The 23366-nt window shown below is 37.9% G+C and overlaps 1 protein-coding gene across 1 annotated transcript in view; it reads left to right on the top strand.

The window, feature by feature from the left end:
- LOC124788853 (mucin-4) overlaps positions 1–23366 on the top strand; it is a 258570-nt gene that overhangs the window by 209337 nt on the left and 25867 nt on the right. The window contains exons 11-14 of the mRNA XM_047256137.1: positions 2178–2393; positions 13705–13803; positions 14327–14486; positions 20402–20542. Of these exons, the coding sequence (XP_047112093.1) occupies positions 2178–2393; positions 13705–13803; positions 14327–14486; positions 20402–20542 (616 nt within the window). The remainder of the gene's footprint in view (positions 1–2177; positions 2394–13704; positions 13804–14326; positions 14487–20401; positions 20543–23366) is intronic.

The following is a 23366-nucleotide window of genomic DNA, read 5'->3' on the forward strand; positions in this document are numbered from 1 at the left end:
CGCCAGGAACGTTACAGAGCGAAGGCTGTGCTGTAAGGATAGTTCTCGTCTGTGCAGCTCAGAAAAGCTGGTGGTGGTGGTGATGGTGGGGAGGGTCCAGATGGTACAGGTTGTGAAGCAGCCCATTGAAATCTCACATGTTGTGCTCTGCTGCATGTTGTGCCACTGGGTGGTCCACCTTGTTTTTGGCAACAGTTTGGTGGTAATTGGCGGCTGGTTGTTTGCCTACCCTCTGATGTTTGTTTGCATACCCTCTGATGGGGTAGGATTGGCCTGTGATGGGACTGGAGTAGGTGGTGCTGGGTGGGTGTATTGGATAGGTCTTGCATCTGGGTCTTCCACAGGGGTATGATTACATTGGCAGGGGGTTGGGGGCGGGAGTGGCATAGGGATGGGATAGGATGTTGTGGAAGTTGGGTGGCCGGCGGATCGTGACTTTTGGAGGAGTTGGAAGTATCTTGCGTATACAAACAAATTCATGGCTTGGCCATGGGCTCACATATGGCACCCTCCTTTGCCAACCTCTTCATGGGGCACCTAGAGGAAACAATCCTAGCTCCCCAAAACCCCAAACTCCTGGTCTGCTTCAGGTTTATTGATGATGTCTTTATAATCTGGACTCAAGGCCCGGTCACCTTATCCTAATTCCTCCACAAACTCAACCCATTGTTTCCTGTCATGTCACCGTCTTCGATGTCGATCTTTTCCTCTCAGATGGCTCCATCCACACCTCGGTCCACATAAAACCCACCAATCACCAACAGTACCTGCACTTTGATGGCTGCCACCCCTTCCACACCAAAAAAAATCCCTCCCATACAGCCTGGCCACCCATGGTAGATGCATCTGCAGTGAGAACAACTACCTCACTCAGTCTGCTGAAACCTCAAAAAGGTTTTCACAGGCAGGCAGTACCCTCCAGTCCTAATTCGCAATCAGATTTCCCATGCCACATGGTCATAACACACCTGATCCTCACATCCATCCCAAGAACCAATCACAAAGATGCACTCCGCCTTGTCATCCAGTACCCTCCTGGATTGAAATGACTGAATCGCATCTTTTGTCAAGCCTTTGAATATCTATCATCATGCCCTGAAATGAGGGACACCCTACCAAAGATATTTCCAACCCCCTCTCAAAGTGGTGTTCCACTGCCCACCCAACCTCCACATCATCCTAGTCCATCCCTATGACACTGCCACCTCCAATCCCCTGCCACTGACGTCATGCCCTTGAGCAAGACCCAGTTGCAGGACCTGCCCAGCCCACCCACCCAGCAAAACTTACCCCTGTCCCATCACAGGTTTATTCTACCACATGAGATGCTGGTCCATTTGTGAAAGCAGCCATGTTATATACCAACTCTGCTGCAACAATCCCAATGGTACAACATGCAGCAGGGTACAATATGCAAGATATCTATTGCTGCTTCAAATGATATCAGGATCCTCCCCACTACCAACAGCTTTTCTAATCTGAGCAGATGGGAGCTATCCTTACAGCACATCCTTTGCTCCCATAATCTTCCTGGTGTAAACTTAAGATAACTCACTGCCCCCCCCACCCTGTACCCGGTGTGTGTGTGTGTGTGTGTGTGTGTGTGTTTTTTTTTTCTCTTCATTCCTCACCCCATCCCACCCCACCCCCACACCCGTACCTCGCCCCACTCACCCCAGTACACTCACCGTGGGGCAGTAAAGAGCTGGCAGTCGACTGAGCACAATGTAGGGGGACAGGCGCGTGTGTGTGGCAGGAGGGGAGGGGGGGGGTGCATGTTTTTCTACAGGTAGAAAAAAGGAACTGCATTCCAAAAGCTAGCCAAGCTCCTTACCTTTTGTTTATGTGTCTATCAAAGACACGGCACTCCTGTCTTTTGGTGAGTCATCTCCTTTATTCCTAAATAATTCATATTGGGCATTTGTAATTTTACAAGACTTTCTAAAACTATATAAAAATAGTTTCGATAAGATATATATTCCTACATCAGTTGTTCTTCGTCTTATGATTTTTCAAACCTCAACAATCATTTAGAATAACTCTGAATTTAATTTTTATTGGGACACAAGCTTAACTGAAATTTGAAAGGTTTGTCTGTTCTTTATTTGTTGTTTGTGTGAATATGCAGTTCAAAAAAATTACTGATAATTAAATTAATGTGTTATGTTTCGAATTAGGAGAGTGCAGTTTGAGGGTGGTGTTGTGGGGAAGGCCCTCAAGGGACCAATCTGCACATATGAATTTTCTGGTGGTGTCAGTATGGATCATAGTAGTGTGGTCGGACTAGTAGCAACAACAGTGGCACATGAAATGGGTCACAACTTTGGAATGGAGCACGACACAGCAGAGTGCAAGTGTCCAAGTGAGCGCTGTATAATGGCTCCATCTTCCAGGTAATGTAAATCTCTTAGTTACATTATCACATTAAAAGTCCTTACATATGCTTGTTAGATCCACATGTCTAGATTTGTAGGCCTTGTCTCTCATTGGAAGAAAAGTATAATGGCTTTTACAATAGTAGGTATAATTTGTAAAACATAATTACTTATTACGCGTGACTGTGGAAAGTGAAGTAGTAATGCTACAAAAGACAAATAGAAGAACTTGGATGGAAAGGAAGTTGTTTTGTCAATGCTATTTTCATTTTCAATAAGTAAAATTTGTTTTACTTTCCAGCTTGTTACTCTGTCAGACTTTTTAAAGTCAAGGTATTCTTGGTATTATTTTCATATTGTATTAGCTACATTTATTAAATAATATAGTTTCATTTCTGAAAACCTGTATTAATGATGAATATCTTTGTCCTAACATGATAAATTATCTTCATGCAGCACTTTTGTTGTTGTGGTCTTCAGTCCAAAAACTGATGTGATGCAGCTGTCAGTGCTACTATAGCCTATGCAAACCTCATCATCTCTGAATAACTGCTGCAGCCTACATCATTCTGGATCTGCTTACTGTGTTCATCTGTTGGTCTCCCTCTATAATTTAACCCCCACACATCCCTTCAACACTAGATTAGTGTTCCCTTGATGTCTCAGAATGTGTCCTGTCAACCTATCCCTTATTTTAATCAAGTAGTGCCACAGATTTATTGCCCCCCCCCCCCCCCCCATTTCTGGTCAATGAATAATTAATAGTGATCAGTTCTGATCAGTGAATAATTAATATTGAAACGATCTACCCACCTAATCTTCAGCATTCTTTTATAGCACCGCACTTCAAAAGCTTCTATTCTCTTCTTGTCTACACTGTTTATTGTTCATAGAAGAATTTCATGATCCACACAATAAAAAGCCTTTGAGAGGTCACAAAATATTCCAATAGATGGTGTTCGATTATTCAATGCATTTAATATTTGATCAGTGAAATCATATACAGCATTTTCTGTTGAAAAGCATATTTGAAAAACAAACTGACATTTTGTTAGTGCTTCATTTTTACAAATGTGTGATGATACTCTTGAATATATTACTTTTTTAAGAATTTTGGATAAAGCTGTCAGAAGTGAGATTTGGCGGTAGTTGTTAGGATCAGCTCTTTCCCATTTCTTATGCAGTGGTTTAACAATAACGTATTTCAGTCTATCTGGAAAAATACCCTGTTTCAGTGAGCTACTACATATGTGACTGAGAACCCTGCTTATTTGTTGGGAACAAGCTTTTAGTACTCTGTTGGAAATGCCATCAATTCCATATGAGCTTTTACTTTTGAGTGAATTTATTATTTTCCTAATTTCAGCAGGAGAAGTGGGTTGAATTTCAGTTTTATCAAACTGCATAGGTACTGCCTTTTCCATATACTGCCTTGCATTTTCTAATGAATAGCTGGATCCTATTTTTTCTACAACACTTAAAAAATTATTATTAAAAATGTTTTCTACTTCTAACTTCTTGTTAACAAACTGTTCATTGTGTTTGATAGAAATACAGTCTTCCTGTGCTCTCAGTTGCCCTGTTTCCCTTTTCACAATATTCCAAATTGTTTTAATTTTATTCTCAGATGTGCTACTCTCAGACATAATGCACATAATTCTGGACTTTTTAATAACTTTTCTTAATACAGTGCAGTAGTTTTTATAATGTTTCACTGTTTCGGGATTGTTTCTCCTCCTAGCTATAAGATACATTCCCTTTTCTGTTTACAAGATATTTTTATCCCTTTAGTAAGCCATGGCTCTTTACGTGGTTTGTTACAATTATATTTCATTGTTTTCTTAGAGAAATTGTTTACAAATATATTCACAAAGGTATCATGAAATAGGTTAAATTTTAAATTAGCATCATGTTTCCTGTACACCTAGTCCCAGTCTAACTGTTGCAAGCTTTCCCTAAAATTTTGAATTGTTAAATCATTAATGGAACACACTATTTTGGAGGACTGTTTTGCATTACTGTATGGAGCTACACTCCTGGAAATGGAAAAAAGAACACATTGACACCGGTGTGTCAGACCCACCATACTTGCTCCGGACACTGCGAGAGGGCTGTACAAGCAATGATCACACGCACGGCACAGCGGACACACCAGGAACCACGGTGTTGGCCGTCGAATGGCGCTAGCTGCGCAGCATTTGTGCACCGCCGCCGTCAGTGTCAGCCAGTTTGCCATGGCATACGGAGCTCCATCGCAGTCTTTAACACTGGTAGCATGCCGCGACAGCGTGGACGTGAACCGTATGTGCAGTTGACGGACTTTGAGCGAGGGCGTATAGTGGGCATGCGGGAGGCCAGGTGGACGTACCACCGAATTGCTCAACACGTGGGGCGTGAGGTCTCCACAGTACATCGATGTTGTCGCCAGTGGTCGGCGGAAGATGCACGTGCCCGTCGACCTGGGACCAGACCGCAGCGACGCACGGATGCACGCCAAGACCGTAGGATCCTACGCAGTGCCGTAGGGGACCGCACCGCCGCTTCCCAGCAAATTAGGGACACTGTTGCTCCTGGGGTATCGGCGAGGACCATACGCAACCATCTCCATGAAGCTGGGCTATGGTCCCGCACACCGTTAGGCCGTCTTCCGCTCACGCCCCAACATCGTGCAGCCCGCCTCCAGTGGTGTCGCGACAGGCGTGAATGGAGGGACGAATGGAGACGTGTCGTCTTCAGCGATGAGAGTCGCTTCTGCCTTGGTGCCAATGATGGTCGTATGCGTGTTTGGCGCCGTGCAGGTGAGCGCCACAATCAGGACTGCATACGACCGAGGCACACAGGGCCAACACCCGGCATCATGGTGTGGGGAGCGATCTCCTACACTGGCCGTACACCACTGGTGATTGTCGAGGGGACACTGAATAGTGCACGGTACATCCAAACCGTCATTGAACCCATCGTTCTACCATTCCTAGACCGGCAAGGGAACTTGCTGTTCCAACAGGACAATGCACGTCCGCATGTATCCCGTGCCACCCAACGTGCTCTAGAAGGTGTAAGTCAACTACCCTGGCCAGCAAGATCTCCGGATCTGTCCCCCATTGAGCATATTTGGGACTGGATGAAGCGTCGTCTCACGCGGTCTGCACGTCCAGCACGAACACTGGTCCAACTGAGGCGCCAGGTGGAAATGGCATGGCAAGCCGTTCCACAGGACTACATCCAGCATCTCTACGATCGTCTCCATGGGAGAATAGCAGCCTGCATTGCTGCGAAAGGTGGATATACACTGTACTAGTGCCGACATTGTGCATGCTCTGTTGCCTGTGTCTATGTGCCTGTGGTTCTGTCAGTGTGATCATGTGATGTATCTGACCCCAGGAATGTGTCAATAAAGTTTCCCCTTCCTGGGACAATTAATTCACGGTGTTCTTATTTCAATTTCCAGGAGTGTATATCATATACTGTAACTATCTGTGCATCATGACCAGACAGACCATTCTTAACAGGGAAAGTTTTTATTTGATTAAATTTATCTTGGTCTATGAAAACATTATCTATCAGTGTGCTGCTTTCTTGTACCACCTGAGTAGGAAAATCGATAACTGATGTCAAATTGAAAGAACCAAGTAATACTTCAAGGTCAAGCTTTCTATCTGACTCTTTCAGATCTTTCAGAAAATCTACTTTGAAATCCCCACAAACAATAATTTGCTTTCCTTTGTCTGAAGGTAGCACAACAAAGGATCAAAGTTTTTCAAAAATAGTTGAGTTTCCGAATGGGGACCTATACATGGCTACAATTATAAAAGTGCCATTATTTAGTTTAAACTCACATGCACTTGCTTCCTTTCCATACCCTTGACTATTTGATGTTCAGACAGGCATAGTACATCTATTCCACTCCCAGTTTCTAAATCTTCTAAACAAACAAGAAGCTCATCTACTTTCTTTTTTTAATCCCCTGATATTCTGATGCAATATTTTATTATTTTTCACTGTACTTTTATGGGAATCTTGTGACATACTAACATTATTTTTCACTGTACTGTTATGAGAATCATGTGATATTTTCACATCTCTAGTACCTGCCTGTTTGAACTTTTCATTAAGCTTAATTTCAATCAGTGTAGGATGATTGGACACTGATCTTAGCCTAAAAAAGTACTCTAATGAGTTTTAGTGCCCCCCCCCCCCCCTCCCACCCAAAGATTTTGCTATCATCCCAACCAGTTTACCCTTGCCTTTCCTATTGAGATGTTATTCTCACTATTACCAGTTAACACCCTCTCTACTTCAACCATCATCAGTTATTTTGCTGCCCAAATAACAAAACTCATCAACTACTTTAAGTGACTAATTTCCTGATCTAATTCCCTCAGCATCAACTGATTTAATTTTACTACATTCTTTTGCCCTATTTTGTTGAAGTTTTGTTTACTTGGCAAATGGGGTTAGTTAGTTGCTTATCCATATGTTCTGTTAGTCACAATTGTGGAAAGAATCAGTTTACTGTTATGACTCTCTTTTTCAGTAAATAATATTGCCTCATGACATCTACAGTTCTCAGTAAAAAATATGGCCACATGCCATGTCATGAGAAATGACACATACATTTTCTAAAATCTTTTCTATCTGCAGAGTATTCTTTGTTTCTGAAAAAAAAAATTGCAGATGTATCTTCACCATTCTATTTTGTCTGTTCCACTGAGTATTGTACATACCCAGTATACTAAATTGATCAGCCTATTACCATGTATGAAGTTTCAACATTGCCTCTGATTAATTGTGGGTATCTATTAATGTTATTTCACAATTTAAAAGGATAACATTGTTATGCTAATAGTGATAATGAAGCATATATAAAGTTCTTAAATTCACTAATATGTGTATGATGTGTCACATTATATATAAACTTATAATTACTACTGATGAGAGAGGTTTTATCTGTGAGAATAAGTTTAGTTCATTTAGTACTCTGTACTGTTCATTCAGTTCCACTAAGCAAGTCCCTAATCAACACTCATAAATGTTCATTGTATCTCACTTTCACCTTGGAAGCTCCATTTTTCTACTTCTATTCCTGTTTTCTTTTTTCTGGTCACTCACATTGTCAACTTGACCTGTCACTTTAGAGTTTTATTCTTCCTATTTACAAACCCCTTCAAGCAAGTATTCTTGGTGCCCAACATTGCTTCTTATTATACCACCTAGTGGCTGCTTTTTGTAAGTTGTTGCCCTTTACTCCTAAAGTGTTTACATTATACCTGAAATATCCTGCATAATTTTTAAGATTTTTCTTATTCAGTTTTCTTTTGGCTAGGTATGTAATAATACTTTCAAAATTTCAAGAAAAACAACAGTGTTATAGACAATATACACACAAGGTATAAACATTATGTACAGTAGCATTTTATAATATTATAACACCATTTATAATATAATACATCTTTCACAAGATTTACATCTCTGGAAATGCATTTGAGTTACATACAGATGGTTTTAGAGGTACTGTTTCGGTTTCCTCTTGAATACATTTGGGTTGGCAGTGTCCTTTTTTTATATTCAGAGGAAGGTTGTTGAAAATTATTATTCCAGAATGGATAATTCCTTTTTGTACTCTATTGACAGTTGCTGACTCTTTGTGAAGCTTTTGCTTCTGCCCTGTGTCATGATTGTGAATATCACAATTAGTTCAGAAAATTTTTTCGTTGTTGATTACAAATATCATCAGTGAGTAGATGTACTGATTTGAGTGTCAGTATCCCAAGAGTCTCAAATAGGTGCCTACAGGATGTCCAGTTTATAAGACCACAAGTCAACTTCACAGCTCATTTTTTTTCTGTGGTTTAAAAACTTTTTCTACTTTTGCAGCATTTTCCAAGTATATTATACCACACAATATTAGAGTGTGGAGATATGCAAAATTCAAAAATATTACCATTTCCCTGCCAACATAGGGCAAAATAGCTCTTAGTAAGAAGTATGCTGAACCTTATTAAGGTGATATTCTAATTTGAAGTTGCAGTGATTTTCTGAAATTCTGATTTTGATGAAGTTTTTCATGAATATTTCTGGAAGTTGGATGTCTGTGACAGCAGGTGGGTACCTTTGTAGATCATGGTGCATCCAGTTGAGACAGTGCTCTGCAATATATTTCAGGTTGCACTGGTAAGGATCTGGTCAGAACTATATGGTGTGCTTTTCATTATTTACAAAAAAATCTGTAGTTTATTGCAAAACATATCCTGTTATGTTATTGGAAGAGACAGTGACTTTCCTTAATGCATACAAATCATGATCATCTCATTGCCTGAGGTGACATTGAAGTTTATCAGCTTTTGATTTGTTATCTCATGTATGTCCTTTCAAGTGGTATGGGAAAATATAGATAGTGAGATAGGAATGAAGATTACCAAAAGCAAAATTTTATATGGATGGAAATCACATTGATGCATATATGAGGTACGAAACTTTACTAGTGACAATTATTTATTTGCAGTTTATACAAAATAGATACATGTTTCAAAGTTTCGTTGTAGTCACCAGCATTATGTATGATAAACTGTCCGCAACGTGGAAGTCATAGGATACCCTTAGCAGTGCCAGTTGTGGTGACAGTTCCAGTGGAGTAGTCTATTGCCTGATGAATCTCTGTAACTGTTTTAAAGTGAAGCTTAAGTCGGGGGCATGCACCAGGTGGTACAGCACTTCCCAGTCACATCAACTGAATAAATCAGTCACAACTCGTGCCATATGTGTGCGAGCACTGTCCTGCAAAATGAGGAGTGCGTCCTTCAGAAATTGTTGCCGCTTCTTTCTTTGAATTTTTCATTTTTGGATCATAGCCTGTGACCAGTGTAAAAAAAGAAGTGGCAAAACTTCCTGCGGGTCCCACCCATCATTTTGCATGACAGTGCTCAAGTTATGACTGATTTGTTCGATTGATGAGGCTGGGAACTGTTATACCATTCAACACTCTCAGACTTAGCTCTGATGACTTCAACCTGATTCCAAAATTGAAGAAAGCACTTAATGGCATTCACCTCGGAACCATTACAGAGATTCATCATGCAATATACTCAGGGTGACCAACTTTTTAAAAAGAAAATAAGTGAAATACTTATATCCTTGACAAAAAATAAGGGAGATTAAAATCAAGGTAAAATTTCACCAAAAATCAAAGCAGTATATGTAAAAGATAACTGTTTAATTACACACTGCAAATACTTACACATATTTTGCAACAGATTTTGCCTCAGTCAGTAGTTTATATCATTTTTAGCAAATTCAAAGAATTCACTGCACAAGAAGGAAAATTCAGAGTTGATCAGGTTTTTACTACTTCTGTTCCTTACATCTGTCCACTTATTATTCATAAGAGAAAATATTCTCTCAGTGTGAATGCTACTTTCTGGTATACTCATAACATAATCTACCAGCTTACCAAAGTTTTCAAAATTCACATTATTTGACTTCAAAGGTGTTAAAACTTTTATCCATTTCTGACCAACACTACCCTCTAACGAGAGAGCAGATTTAGTTACATCATTAGAACTGCAAAGTTCCTTATATAATTCATCTTTATTCACACAATCCAGCTTGACACATTTCACAACTTCATGCGTGTCATTGAATGTCAATTCCCCTTTGAGGCATAGTGGGATTAAACACTTTAAACTATCATCACATATGCTAACTGAGTAAGAATTTAAAGAATCATACAATTCAATGAAGTTGTTCTCACTAGTAGTATTCAAATTTCGATCAATAACAGTACCACTACCAAAAAATCTATCTTCCTTTCTCTTCTAACTTTACTAACTCTAACTGTACAGCTTCATGAGATTTCATAATACTAAGATCAGAATTACTTTGCTTTTTGAATGAAAACCTTTCCAGTATTCACAAGGAAACTAATATAAGCCTGAATAATTGTGTCTGCTTCTGTATTTTCATTGCAAAAATACTTGTTCAAAACTTTAGGACAGTCTGAATCATCTATGCTTTTAAAATAGCTTTTTATAGGCTCCAAATTTTTTAAAAGCCTTTCTACAGCAGGTGTGAGAGATAACCATCTAGTATTTACATGTTGCAGACTTTCTGCACATTCAGCATCAACAGTTTCAAAAAATGATTTTAACGTTTCTCTTCGTTTGGCAGAACAGGAAAAGTGACTATATAGTCTCAATACTAACACTTCAACATCTACATATTGTAAATAATTGCATGCACTTTTCATGGAATTATGAAGCACATGGTTAAAAAACAACTGGCTTTGAGGATTTTTTCATTCTCATTACATAACTGTTTCATGACTGAACGGTGCTTGTCATAATTTATATTGGCACCATCAGCACAGTAAGATGATATATTACTGATATTCAAATTATTTGACTTAAGTGAGTTTTTTAACAACCTATGGACATGCATTTAAAGTTCATCTGCCTGTTCCATGAAATCCAACAATTTGTTTTGAATTCCACTAAAAGGGTTAAAATATCATATTAAAACAGGAAACATTTTCCTGTTCAGGTGACTGGAGGCATCTGTTGCTAAAGAAAAGAACTTGCTACACTTTTTGGGGTCAAACTTTCAAAAAATCGTTCACACTTCTTGGGGCCAATACGTTCATTATGATCATTTCAGTTTTAGTTCACCGGCAAGATATTTTCTTTGACACAGTAGATTCACTGAATATGTTTTTTGAAAGTTTGGTTGCACAGTCCAAGTTCCTATAGCTTAGATTGTGTTATACTGTGTAGTAGGATAAATGAAAGTTCACCGGCAATGCTTTTCATGTTGTTGTTTGTTAGGCCTTTTCTCAGGTTAGGAGAGCTGAAGAAGGTAGTTATCATGGATGATGTAGTGACATCATTTGCTTTGCTTATGTGACCTACAAGCAAATACAAGAAGTTAACTCAGAAAATTGCCAATTACTAATTACTACTTGCTGAACAGTAAGATATATATTTTTTAGAATTCAGAGTAATAATTTATTACTTGGAGTATTCATGTGCCGTACACAATTCTAGCCACCATGTGTGATGCTAAACTCACATTTGCAGATCGAGCAATTTACTGTATAAACATTTGACCATGCTGGTCCAATCCAGGAATATAAAGCTTCCCACTTCATAAGATATGTACACATATACTTTGTTTTCTTTTTTGGTGGTGTTTTAGCTTTGTCCTCATTGCCGATTGTAAAATCTTGAATAATGATTCACAGTAAGCACTGGCACTGAAACAAAGTCACGTCTAACCACCAAGTGTAGGTTGACAATTTCTAAGATAATCAGTAGACATAATGTCGATATAGAATTACTTGTCTCTGTTGTCCAACATTTCAATGAATTCTGATCGTGCATGCAAAATTTAAATGCTTGAAAAATGTGTGTGCATATGTAAAAAAAGAAAAAATCTGAAAACTGGAGACAAATGCCCAATGAGCCTGAAAATACGGGAGCCAGGAGATTACAAAAAAATATGTTCAAATAGGGGAGATCGCGGGAAATACAAGAGTTGGTCACCCTAAATAGACCGTTCAACATCATCAACACAACTGGCACTGATAAGAGCATCCTAAGACTTCCAGATTGCTGGAAATGAGTTAACACAATGATAGTGCTTACTTTGAAGGATAGTAAAACTTGAAACATGTATCTATTTATTTAAGCTGTAAATAAATAGTTGCCACTATTATAGTTTCATCCCTCAAATAAACTACTGAAAATTAATTATTAGTGAAAACAAGATGAAATTCAATTTTGGAAGGAGGCAAAGGTGATTAAATACATAGAGTTGAAAATATTAGTGCAGAAGAAAGGGCAACTGGCAAAATGAAGGGATCTTATATGCTGCAGTCATCCCCCATACATAACCCAATTTTTATAAGGTATAATGCTGACTACATGAGTATGCCATTATTACAAGGTTCCCCCATTCAGTTATATTGCTAAGGAAATCGGACAGTATTCGATAATTGTTTGGAAGTAATTCTGTGATCAGGCCCAGAGGACTGTGATGCTGACTGGCTGCCATGTCATCCCTTGCTGGATGTGTAACTTTACTACACAATACAGACGAGAATTAAGTCAAAGTTTCAGTTCAACAATATTAGTTATTTTCAGTAGCTACATTTTAATATGATGATTCTTGAAAAATTTTAAACTGAGTTTTGAAGTAGGAAAAAGTTACTAAAGTAATCTGATACTCGTCTGGTTGAACTGGAGATCATGAAGATTATTAGAATCTTGAATCAGATTATTTTAAAGAATTTCATTTATTCACACTAATCAAACTTGACAACACTTCCACTGCTTCCCACTTCTACTCATAATAATGAACCCCATACTACTATGCAGTTGCAGCCACCATCACATTTGAAAGATTCCTACAATGCAACAGCCTTAGATATTATTAAAATCTATTGTCAATTACAAAAGTTTTCTGTAATAAATTAGTAAAATAAATATGTTTAACAATTACTATACAAAATATAAAAATGTTCATTAAAATAATTATGTACACTAATTCCCTTCATTGTTTGTGACATGAATACTAAAACTTTACAACAAAAAGCATTTCAAGTACTACTGAATAATTGGAATGAGATAACTGTTTCGTTGTGATTAATCTATTGCAGCACGTAATTTCATAAGACTTGAACAAAAAAATTATTTAAACTATTGTTACATGGCCACAAATATACAACTATGTAATAAAAAATCATTGTGCATTGTATTGTTAACTAATCAGGTGTATTGTATACTACAGTAATTGAATCTCAGTCTGTCACAATACAGTGGCATCATTCGTATGCAGCTAGAGGGATGTGGTGTCCTCCCCCTCCCACTTGTCATCAGTTTTCTTGACCATAGAGATGCCCCTCAGTTGTTTTCATGAGGCTGGGTGCACCATTATTCCAGTCCTAACACAGAGGAAACAATCCCTGAGAGTAACATGAATAGAACCTGGATCTTCCTCATTGCAGTCAGATGTGCTGGTCATTCAACTGCAGAGATGGACTTCATTGTATTCAGTATTACTGAAGAACTGCCTTCCCTGTTCTATTTTCTCAGCTTTTTATCTCTTATGTCTCTCAGAGAAGCATTAAGTAAAATTGTATAAACAAAGCAGAAATATCATTAACTTATTTTAAATAAAATGTGTAATTGGGTAACCAGCATTTCAATTGATTTAATCATTTTCAAGCATTGTTACCATTTTAAGTAATTTTTTTTTCAGAATTCATTGTCCTTTATGACTGATCTGATTTCATATGTTTTGTGCGGCACTGATCTAATCAATAATCATTACGTTCTAGCTCAATGAGTCCAACTCACTGGAGTTCATGTAGTTTGGAGTACCTAGCTCTAGCATTTGAGCATGGTATGGATTACTGCTTAAGAAACAAACCTAAAAGGTAAGTGACCACAAATTTGAGTGTTTCTATAAGGTTGTTATATACATTATTGTTTTAACCATTTACCTTTAACTCTGTTATTTTGAAGAAAAAGATAATATTATATTCATAATATTAGTTTTGGAAGTGCTACTATTTTATTGTAAAATCAAATGTACAGATTTAAGAAGATAATTAGACTATGCTTGAAAGCACAATTTTTGTGCAGTTATGATACTCGGTTATAATAAGTGTACATTAATATTGAAGTAACTTAAATTACAATGTTAATTTTTTGTCTCCTTTGTCATTGATTCTATAGAATGCACACTTGTATATAGTCAGCATTTAAAGGGATACTGGAGATTTTATGTTACAATTTTTTGTTTGTTTCAATTCATTGTGTGCAATAAGTTTTCTTTAATTTGAAAGTATGTTCAGAGAAGACTACCAATACTATGTACTTACATCACCAACAAAATACTATTATATTATAAAGAAAATACTGAAAGACTCCACATCGCAAAATTTTTTGTTGTTGCAGTCTATTTGATGGCCCAGTATGTGGCAATGGATTTGTGGAAGCCGGAGAGCAGTGTGACTGTGGATTACCTGAACACTGTGACAATCCATGTTGTAATGCCACAACTTGTATGCTTTTCTCTAATGCTTCTTGTGCTACAGGGGAATGTTGTGATCTGAAGGTGAGTAACATGCGCACAAGCATTTTACTAGTAAAATGATCAGTTACAATTTGAAACTGTCTTAGAACCATGACATATATATATAATGTAGTTGATTTCATTTTAAATTCTATGTGATCCATGACAAGCCTATTTTATTTTCATTTTCTTCTGGAATATTGTTTTCAGGACCAGCATGTTGTTCTTCTCTGTAAATTCTTCTATCATGTGACCTCAGTCAATTCTGGTAATTCTTGTGATGTTTCCCACAGATTAATCATTGTTTGGCTTTTCTCTACTGTTGCATTAAGATCCTCCACTACCATATTGTTATGGGATATGCTGTGATTTCAGTTTCTGTAACTCTTCGGAAAGGTTTTCTATCCCATTATCAAGATGTGAGCACATGTGATGATTTCCATACAATAGCTTGAGTTTCTTTTTATGAGTCTCTTGCTATTCTTTCTTCCAGTATCTGTAATATTGGTTTTCATCTTCCTGTATAAAAACACATGAAATGCCTCTCTGATTTGGTCCCTTGTAATAATTCATATGATCTTATTTTAATTCCATTTGGCTATTGGTTTTTACTGCACTTCCACTACATCCCATTTGATCTTATTCAACTTCTCTTTTAATTCCACTAGCCTATTTTAGACTCTATAAGGTACTGCAATTTACTGATCCTGAAAATATAATAGCAGCAGTCGGGTTTCTTAAGGCTCCTTGGCAAATTTAATGTGACAGAACTGGTTGAATGCCTCGCCCCCCTCCCCCCCCCCCCTCCCCCCCCTCCCCCAAAGACCTGAAGTTATTATCCAAGTTTCTTCAGTCCTCTACTCCAAATATTGTTTCACTGATGCTAGAGTAACGGCATTCCAGAAACTTGCATGTGGCACTAAGCTCTTCAACAATCCTGCCGTAGCTAAAGGGTTAGGGGAGACAATGCTAAATCTTATCGAAGTTACGCTCACAGCAATCTCAGCTCAGGCCTTAGCACTTCTAAGTTCTAGGATCTTGATTCATCATGATCAGTTTGCATACTGATCACCTACCAACATCAGGGGCGGTGGCAAGGGAGGGGCTATGGGGGCTATAGCCCCCCCTCCTCCCGCTCCCCCCTACCCCGGGGGCTACAGCCCTCCCTCCCAATGCAGTATCATATTACACTGGATAAAATGACTTCAGAAATCAGCGAATACATTACTCTGAAAAAATAAGAGCAGCGGATAGCTTACTACCTAAACCTGTAAATATCATTTAACTTAAAATTGGCATCTTATTATTTATTAACACACATTTTTTACCCTGAACTCCAAAACAGTTACCAGAAACTACTTTAAGCAACACCAAATCACCAAACCTTACGAATTTGTCAGTGGCTGACCCCCAACTCTCCTTTTCTTAAGCAATATTCCATTCCACTACCCCCCCACCCTCACCCCACCCACTTGATCGACTTCTAGAATCGCCCCTGACCAACAGTGTCATAAATATTGTGACTTAGCAGTCAGTCAGTCAGTCTGTCTTCTTGTTACTTATAAAACACTTAACCCAGAATGTAACAGACTTGGACCCACCATTCTGTATGCAGTGTGAGGCAGCGGGTAACCCTTCCACATTTGTTCCTCACAAAGTAACTCATTAAGACTGTTGTCTTATGGGTACTAAAAGATGTGTGGTGTAAATTTCTGAATTTGTGTGTCAGGCTGTACTCCAGTCTCTTGCATTAATTCACACTAAGATGTAATTAAAGACCACATCCACATTTTTTAGTAGAGGCTGTTTTGCTGCCATTTTCTCTTACACATATTATAAATGTGTCTCCTCTATTTTTCTGGGTATGTAGTCTGTGGCTCACTATATATGGATCTGTGTTTTGGCTTGTATCGGTATCGTATTGACACAGATTGTTGAGGAGCTTAGGGCTCATCCAAACCTGCCACACAGTTCTGTGCTCACCACCCTGGTGCACAGAACTCAAGCCACATGTGACAAGAAAAGCCTGCCTGTTAAATTGCAGCACCTATCAAAAACCTTTTATAAGAATGGCTACTTGACGATCTGAAAAAATGTGTTCTCCAGGAGAACAAGTAGAAGAAGCCAGAAGAAGGAATCAGGTGTCTGGCATTCCTATTATATGCAGAGCTGCTCTCTGCAAATGTTCCCACAACACTGTAGAAACATCATGTAGAAACCATATTTCACACAACATGAAAATTCATGTAGATGCTGTACTAGATCCAATAACTACAAATGCATCACAAAACAGTACTGGGTGTGAGTTTGACACTTGTTCGTCTGCTGGACACAGCATTGCATCTTGCAGCACTGTGTGGAAAACAAGACAAGTGTTCAGCTTGGTTAGATAGAGCCAACAGCAACTATTTTAAACTAAGGTGCTGTGTAATGTTATTAAGAGGCAGAGGAAATACAGAAAATGATGACCGTATCAAACAAGGGCAGTTGTTGCCAATGAAGTTCCGAATGGGTCATAATGTTAGCCTAAATTCATCAATACCACTCTTGTCTGAGAGTGGCACAATGTGATGAAGCAAGCTGGGATATTTTTACTTCCCTTCTTGTTTTGCCATCTGCCTCCTTAAAATTCATTTTTTCCATTTTTGAATTAAATACCTTTAACATACATGAGTATAATCTGCATTTTCATAAAAGAGAAAGGTTGGTCCACAGTTTTAAAGAATATAATGCCATATCTAATTTTGTGGTTAATTTTATGTATGTAATTGATTTTCTAATTTATTTTGACTATTCCTAGTTGGTATCTTTTCTTATAGGATGTAGTCAGAAATTGTTTTGTAACTTAAATTCTATTGTTGACTTATAAACAAATATAAATTCTATAATAACGATAAATGTTTGGAAGACGAAACACTAGCATTCTTTAAGTATTTATTTGGCTCCATTCGAAAACATATTAGCAAATCTAGCCCTTAATTAATTCCAAAGTAATTAACAGCTTCATCAAAAGTATTGTTTACATAACTATGTATGTTAATTTCATGATTTAAACAAAAATGAGGCTCGTCCACAAAGTAAGTTCCGTTTCTATTCCCATGCACGGCAGTGTTATGTTTGCAGTTGCTTCTTTATAATGTCATCCGTAATTGAAAATGTCGCTGCGTGTGAAATCAGATCTGTGATTCATTTTCTAAATGCAAAGAAAGTTAAACCAAAGGAAATTCATCAGCAAATCTGCGAGGTTTATGGACAGAATGCTATGAGTGATTCAATGGTTAGAAGATGGGTCAGACTGTTCAATGAAGGATGTGATCAAGTGTACAATGAAGAATGAAGTGGACACCCATCGGGGTTACTGATGAATTGGTTCACACAATTGAAGAGAAGAGTAAGCACAGCCCTAAGTTTACACTTAGTGCATTTGCTGTGGAAATTCTGCAAATTTGTCCGTGGTGGTCAACACTTCAATGGTGATGCCGAGCTGAAAGAACATGTTACCACATGATTGAATACACAGGCGGCAAACCTTCTATGAAGAAGGGATACAGAAACTTGTGCCATGCTATGACAAGTGCCTACAAAATTTCGGAAGCTATGTAGAAAAGTAGTTTAACAGATGTCGATTTTTGTACAATAAATATTTTTTCTGTATGTGCACACATTTGTTTTATATAACCAAACGGAACTTACTTTGTGGACATACCTCGTAATTCAGCTTAACCTTTGTAGTAGAAGAAACCGTTAAAAAGAACCAGCTTTTCGAAGTATTCAATTAATTTAATGAGTTAAGTTTTAATTGTAATTTCTGCAAATTAAACATCAAATAATGTGTAGTTTCAGTGCCTATTATTGTGATGATATATATGGGCCAGATGTTTGGTCCCAAGACAGTCAGTCTAAGGCTGAATTTCAGACGAGGAACCCGTATTGGTTATAGCAACAACAATGCATCAGCTTAACTGTGAAATAAGTGTAACACTATTAGACACTGTGTTAAAACAATGACAGTGTCTATTCCATACGTACCTGATTATTCCGAAAGAACTGTGGGCTATGTGGTTATGTTTTTTAGTGCTCGTAGATGTTAAACAGTAAACTATTGTAGCAGTATGTGAATGTTTGCCTGCAACCTATTAATGAGGCTTATTGAAAGTTAAACAACAGTGCACTGGCCTTATAACTGTGTAATATGGGGGGGGGGGGGGGGGCTGTGAACAGTGAAAATAAAGGACTGTGAAACACAACTGTGCATCTGTTGGCTACATCATTTACAGTAGACAGTACTGCACTTCCACCCCCTATTTTTTCAGACAGTATGTCAACACCGAAGACAATCAATGAAGAAATAAAAGCGGGCAAACCGTCACAACAGGCAGAGGACAGGATGGCCATACAGCACCAGAATGTGATACTTGGACTTCTGCCACCACCACCACAGACTATAACTTCCCTTCTAGATACAAAATACTGGTACCATTGATACTTCATTGGTAGAAGAGTGTTAGGTCTAGTAAAAAAATCACATCCTACCACACCTGAATACTTCGTCTGAGGATGATTGCTTCAAGGTGACAGTGTCACTTGACTGATAACCCAGAAAGATTTCATCAGCCAGCATTCTGTTTCTAAAAAAATACTTGTGACAACACCTCCTCGATTGTAAGACGTAATCTGAAAGAAAATGTGTGCGTTATGTGCTTGGAGATAAAATACTTCATGTATTCCTTTCAGTCACTGTTACTTATTTCATAAAGACAACTGAACTCTACACATTTTTATTGCATTTAAAGTCTTTTTCTACATACAGGGTAGTTTCTTATTTGTAAAGCAATTTCAAACCAACCACCCACAAAGTACCTAATTAACTTAATGTACTCATATCTCTGATTTATCACCCATACCCTCTGCCATGCACCACCTTGTGGTTTGCAGAGAGTAGATGTAGATTGGCAAGATGAGCAGAGTAAATCTAATTTAATCTAGTCCTTTGATAAAGTTCTTGATCATCAGACCAAGCAACAGTGTCTTGTTTGAAATTCCAAACCTCTCTGCAGTGGCACATTTTGATGGTGATCTGTCCTCGGGTGGAAAAATTAATCTAGGAACAGACTGCTATAAATTTATTGATCATCACACTATGGATCAGCGTCTTGCCTTTAAATATCATACCTCTCTGCAGTGCCACATTTTATGTTTATCTGTTGTTGGATGGGAACATTACTTGGAAGTAGCCTTTGTGCTATCCAAGAGGGGGTAGGTTATGTTCTGGTACTGGTTTTCACCCTTCCTGTTCCTTTAATTGTGTATTCATCTAAAACAACAAAAACACAACAGTATATTGTGCAAGCACGTATCAGTCATATGTATGATATGGAGGAAGGCACTTACAAATAACTGCCTCTTTACCAGGACACTGTGTGGATTTCCATATTCCGCTCACTACTCACTGATTGATTATGGATTGATGTCAACATTTTTACTTAACTTTATTTTACTTACTCAGAAAAATTATATGAGTGACTGTATATTTGTTAATGCCATTAAATTGAACTGAGTGTATCAGTTTACTTTCATAAATTATTGACCTTATTTTAAATGTTGAAACAGTATCAAGCTGAATGGTTAGTGTTCATACACAATTGTTTCAAAGCTCACAGTTGCTATATAGTGCTATCTGAAGAATAACTTCAGAGATCAAGACCATTTACATCTCCTCTCCCCCTCCTACCCGCCTCCCTCATCCACATCCACCAGTTAATTTTTCTTTCTTTTTGTGAATGAAATAGAAAACATGATTTTGTTGATGGTTGCTGTGCATTTTACTTGTTTATAAGAAACTATATTGCTCTTATTACAGTGCTACAATTTGTCAGTGTTTCATTCTCTTTTTACAAAACAGTATTTAGTTTGGTACAGTTTTGATTAATAAATTATCCTTGTTCCTGTCTTTCAAGACATGTCATCCAATGAAGGCAGGGACAATGTGCCGTTCTGCTGACCATGAATGTGATCTTCCAGAATACTGCACAGGCCAGTCAGAGTATTGTCCTGATGACGTGTACAAGATGGATGGGGAAGTGTGTGATGGGGGAAAAGTAAGTTCAAGGAACTACATTTTAGTGTTGTGAATTGTAATTTGGCATGCAGTAGTTGAAGAGTGATTTCTGTAATGATGGCAGTGTTTTTTTTAAGTACCATTGTAAACAACATTTAGAGAAATCATATGAAACAAATATGGAAAAGCTGTTACTAAATACCAAGATGCATTTAAGAAGCCATTCTTCCTGTGCTCCATACTTCAATGGAACAGGAAAAACCTTAATATGTGGTATTGTGGGAAGTATCCTTTAGGATACACTTTTAAGTAGTTTACAGATTATGGATGTAGATGTGAGAACTGTAACTGGTTAGTAAAATACTGAAAAAGATAGTTCATCACATGCATATGGAATGCTACCTGTATATTCATGACGATAGCAGCTAACTCATCAAAATTTGAACATTAGTAATTTGTTCCCCAGAGAAATTTTGGTAGCTATGTCATAAGAGAGTATTCTTTAGGAGGTAGAATTTTAGTAATCATTCTGAAGATTTCAGCAACTTTTTTGTGTATTAGATGATTCGAGTACATTGCCAGTGAGCAACATGCACAGAATTGTATGCAGAAATAAGATACGATAGGAAGAAAACAAGAGGCCACTTCACTTAAACAGTGGCACATGGAAGACAAATGTCATGTGCTTATATTTTGCTCATAGTGTGCTATTTGAGACAGGATTGCATGAAGTATGCTGATATGTATTATAATTGTACACAACTGTGCATACAATTGTATGCATCTTATACATGTATTAATTCTATATCTAGCTTTTTTAACTGTGTTAGTTCCTTCCTCAAAGAGAAAGGAAGGATAGCTAGGAAGTTTGGGAATGAGAGTCAGGTCATTCAGACTTCAGGTTGAGAGGAGCCTACCTTTTGTGAGGACAATGAGAGACATAAGAGGAATTGCAACAGAGAGAGTCTGTTAACTATGACAGGTGTGAAGGATAATGAGTACTCTATCAGCAACTAAATAACACAGCTGAATGGCACTAGGAGACAGAGCAAATTCGTACACGAGATGGGGAAAGTTGAGCTATCAAGTAGTAGTGAACAAATGTTTACCAATATTTCAATGTCTGTTGTTCCTCATGAATGTTTGAGAGGCTGATAAGCACAAGCCTTATAATCCTAGTATTGGTACAGCCCATGACAGTACAACTTTCAAGACATTTTGCAAAATAGTGTGATTTTTAATTGTCCATATCACTAACACAAAAAATATGTCTGTGCATAATGTGCTTTGCGATTTTAAAAGAAAAGTCTGCTCCAGTGTCCTCTTGCACTGGTTGACATGGTGAGCATTTGTTCATTACATCCTTCTTAACTAACTTGCTCCATCTCGTGTGGTTCTGTGCCATGCTGTCTGAGTACAGTTGCCATGGAACAAATATTCCCGATCGCTGCCACTGTACTGGTTATTATTCATGTTTTACTCTCACCAGCACATATTATTAAACCAGTTATCACATGAGACTAATATGACACATCTGTGTCAGATGGGCATTCACTTTTAAAGACACTTTTTTTTATAGTTAGAGACAGACAGACATTATTTTGCTGATAGTGTGCTTCAAATGAAACACATAATGCATAATACTAGTTTGTGCTAGCTCCAACTACCCACATTGCAGTAATGAAATTGCAAATCTTTGTGTAGTACCATAGAAAATGCACCGATGACTGTTGCTGGAGGTGCCTGTTATATAGGTCAGAGAAAACCAACCTGATAAAATGGCAAGAACAGGGTAGGGGGCACCAAATTGAGCAAAATTTTCTAGAGAACCGTAGGTCAGAAATGCACAATTGTGGATCTATGGCCATAAAATGCATTGATGTGTATGCATCCAAACTGGCTTGCCCAGCTGGATCTGTTGTAGTAAAGAGTGCAGTTACTAATTCAGTAAGCCAAAGATAACTGTTCCAGCTGAACAGTCAAAGCAAGGCAACCTTTGAATTCCCCTCCATGGCTGGCTGCATTAGACATAAATTATCTGTGGTGATTATGGGGTAATGGTTGACTATTAAATCAACCAAACCAAATGGAATGAAATGCCATTAATTTGTTAAGATGATAAATTTTACGTGCACTGCTAGACACACAAAAAAATTTTCACTTACTGAACAACCTTTTGCATGCTCGTCACTTATTTGTTGCTGCAGCTTCACAACTTTGCATTTCTGGCCCATGGTTGTTTAGTTTCGCTTGATTTAACTTCCATTATCCTGCCTGGACCTAATTATCAGGTAATGTTTATCCACCCTATGGTATTAACCAATTGGGCAGTTACTCATAGCTCCCCTCTTCGCTCTTGCGTTGCAACCCCCCCCCCCCCCCCCTCTCTTTCTCTATCTATCTATCTCTGGTACAGTATTTTCATTTGCTGTCACATGTCAGCATAAAACAAACTGGTGATACAGAACTTGCCTTTGATCAGTTTTTTAAAATTGGAAAAGAAATGGAACAGTCAATTGCCATACTGAATGAATAGCTGCTGGCTGCACAAAATACTATAACTGAACATGTGTAGGCTTGTTTCACTTTTATTATCTGGCAATAAACATGCAGTCATGAACTAACTAAAATCATTCTACCTTGCAGTAACCTACACTAAGTCTCAGGTATTGAAACTTTCCTTACTGCTATGTGTTAGTTTTTGTCAGAAGTCTGTATCAACAATATTTGTTTAGATTAATCCATTTGGGCACCAAGCACAATTGTTTTCTTTTGATATGACCTTATCTATCTTATTATGTGCTAATATATTAGTAAAAGCAAAATTTTTAAATATGTGTAAGGCATGATTGTTTTGGTCTCAT

Source organism: Schistocerca piceifrons, chromosome 3 (genome assembly GCF_021461385.2).
Source record: "Schistocerca piceifrons isolate TAMUIC-IGC-003096 chromosome 3, iqSchPice1.1, whole genome shotgun sequence".
NCBI lineage: Eukaryota > Metazoa > Arthropoda > Insecta > Orthoptera > Acrididae > Schistocerca > Schistocerca piceifrons.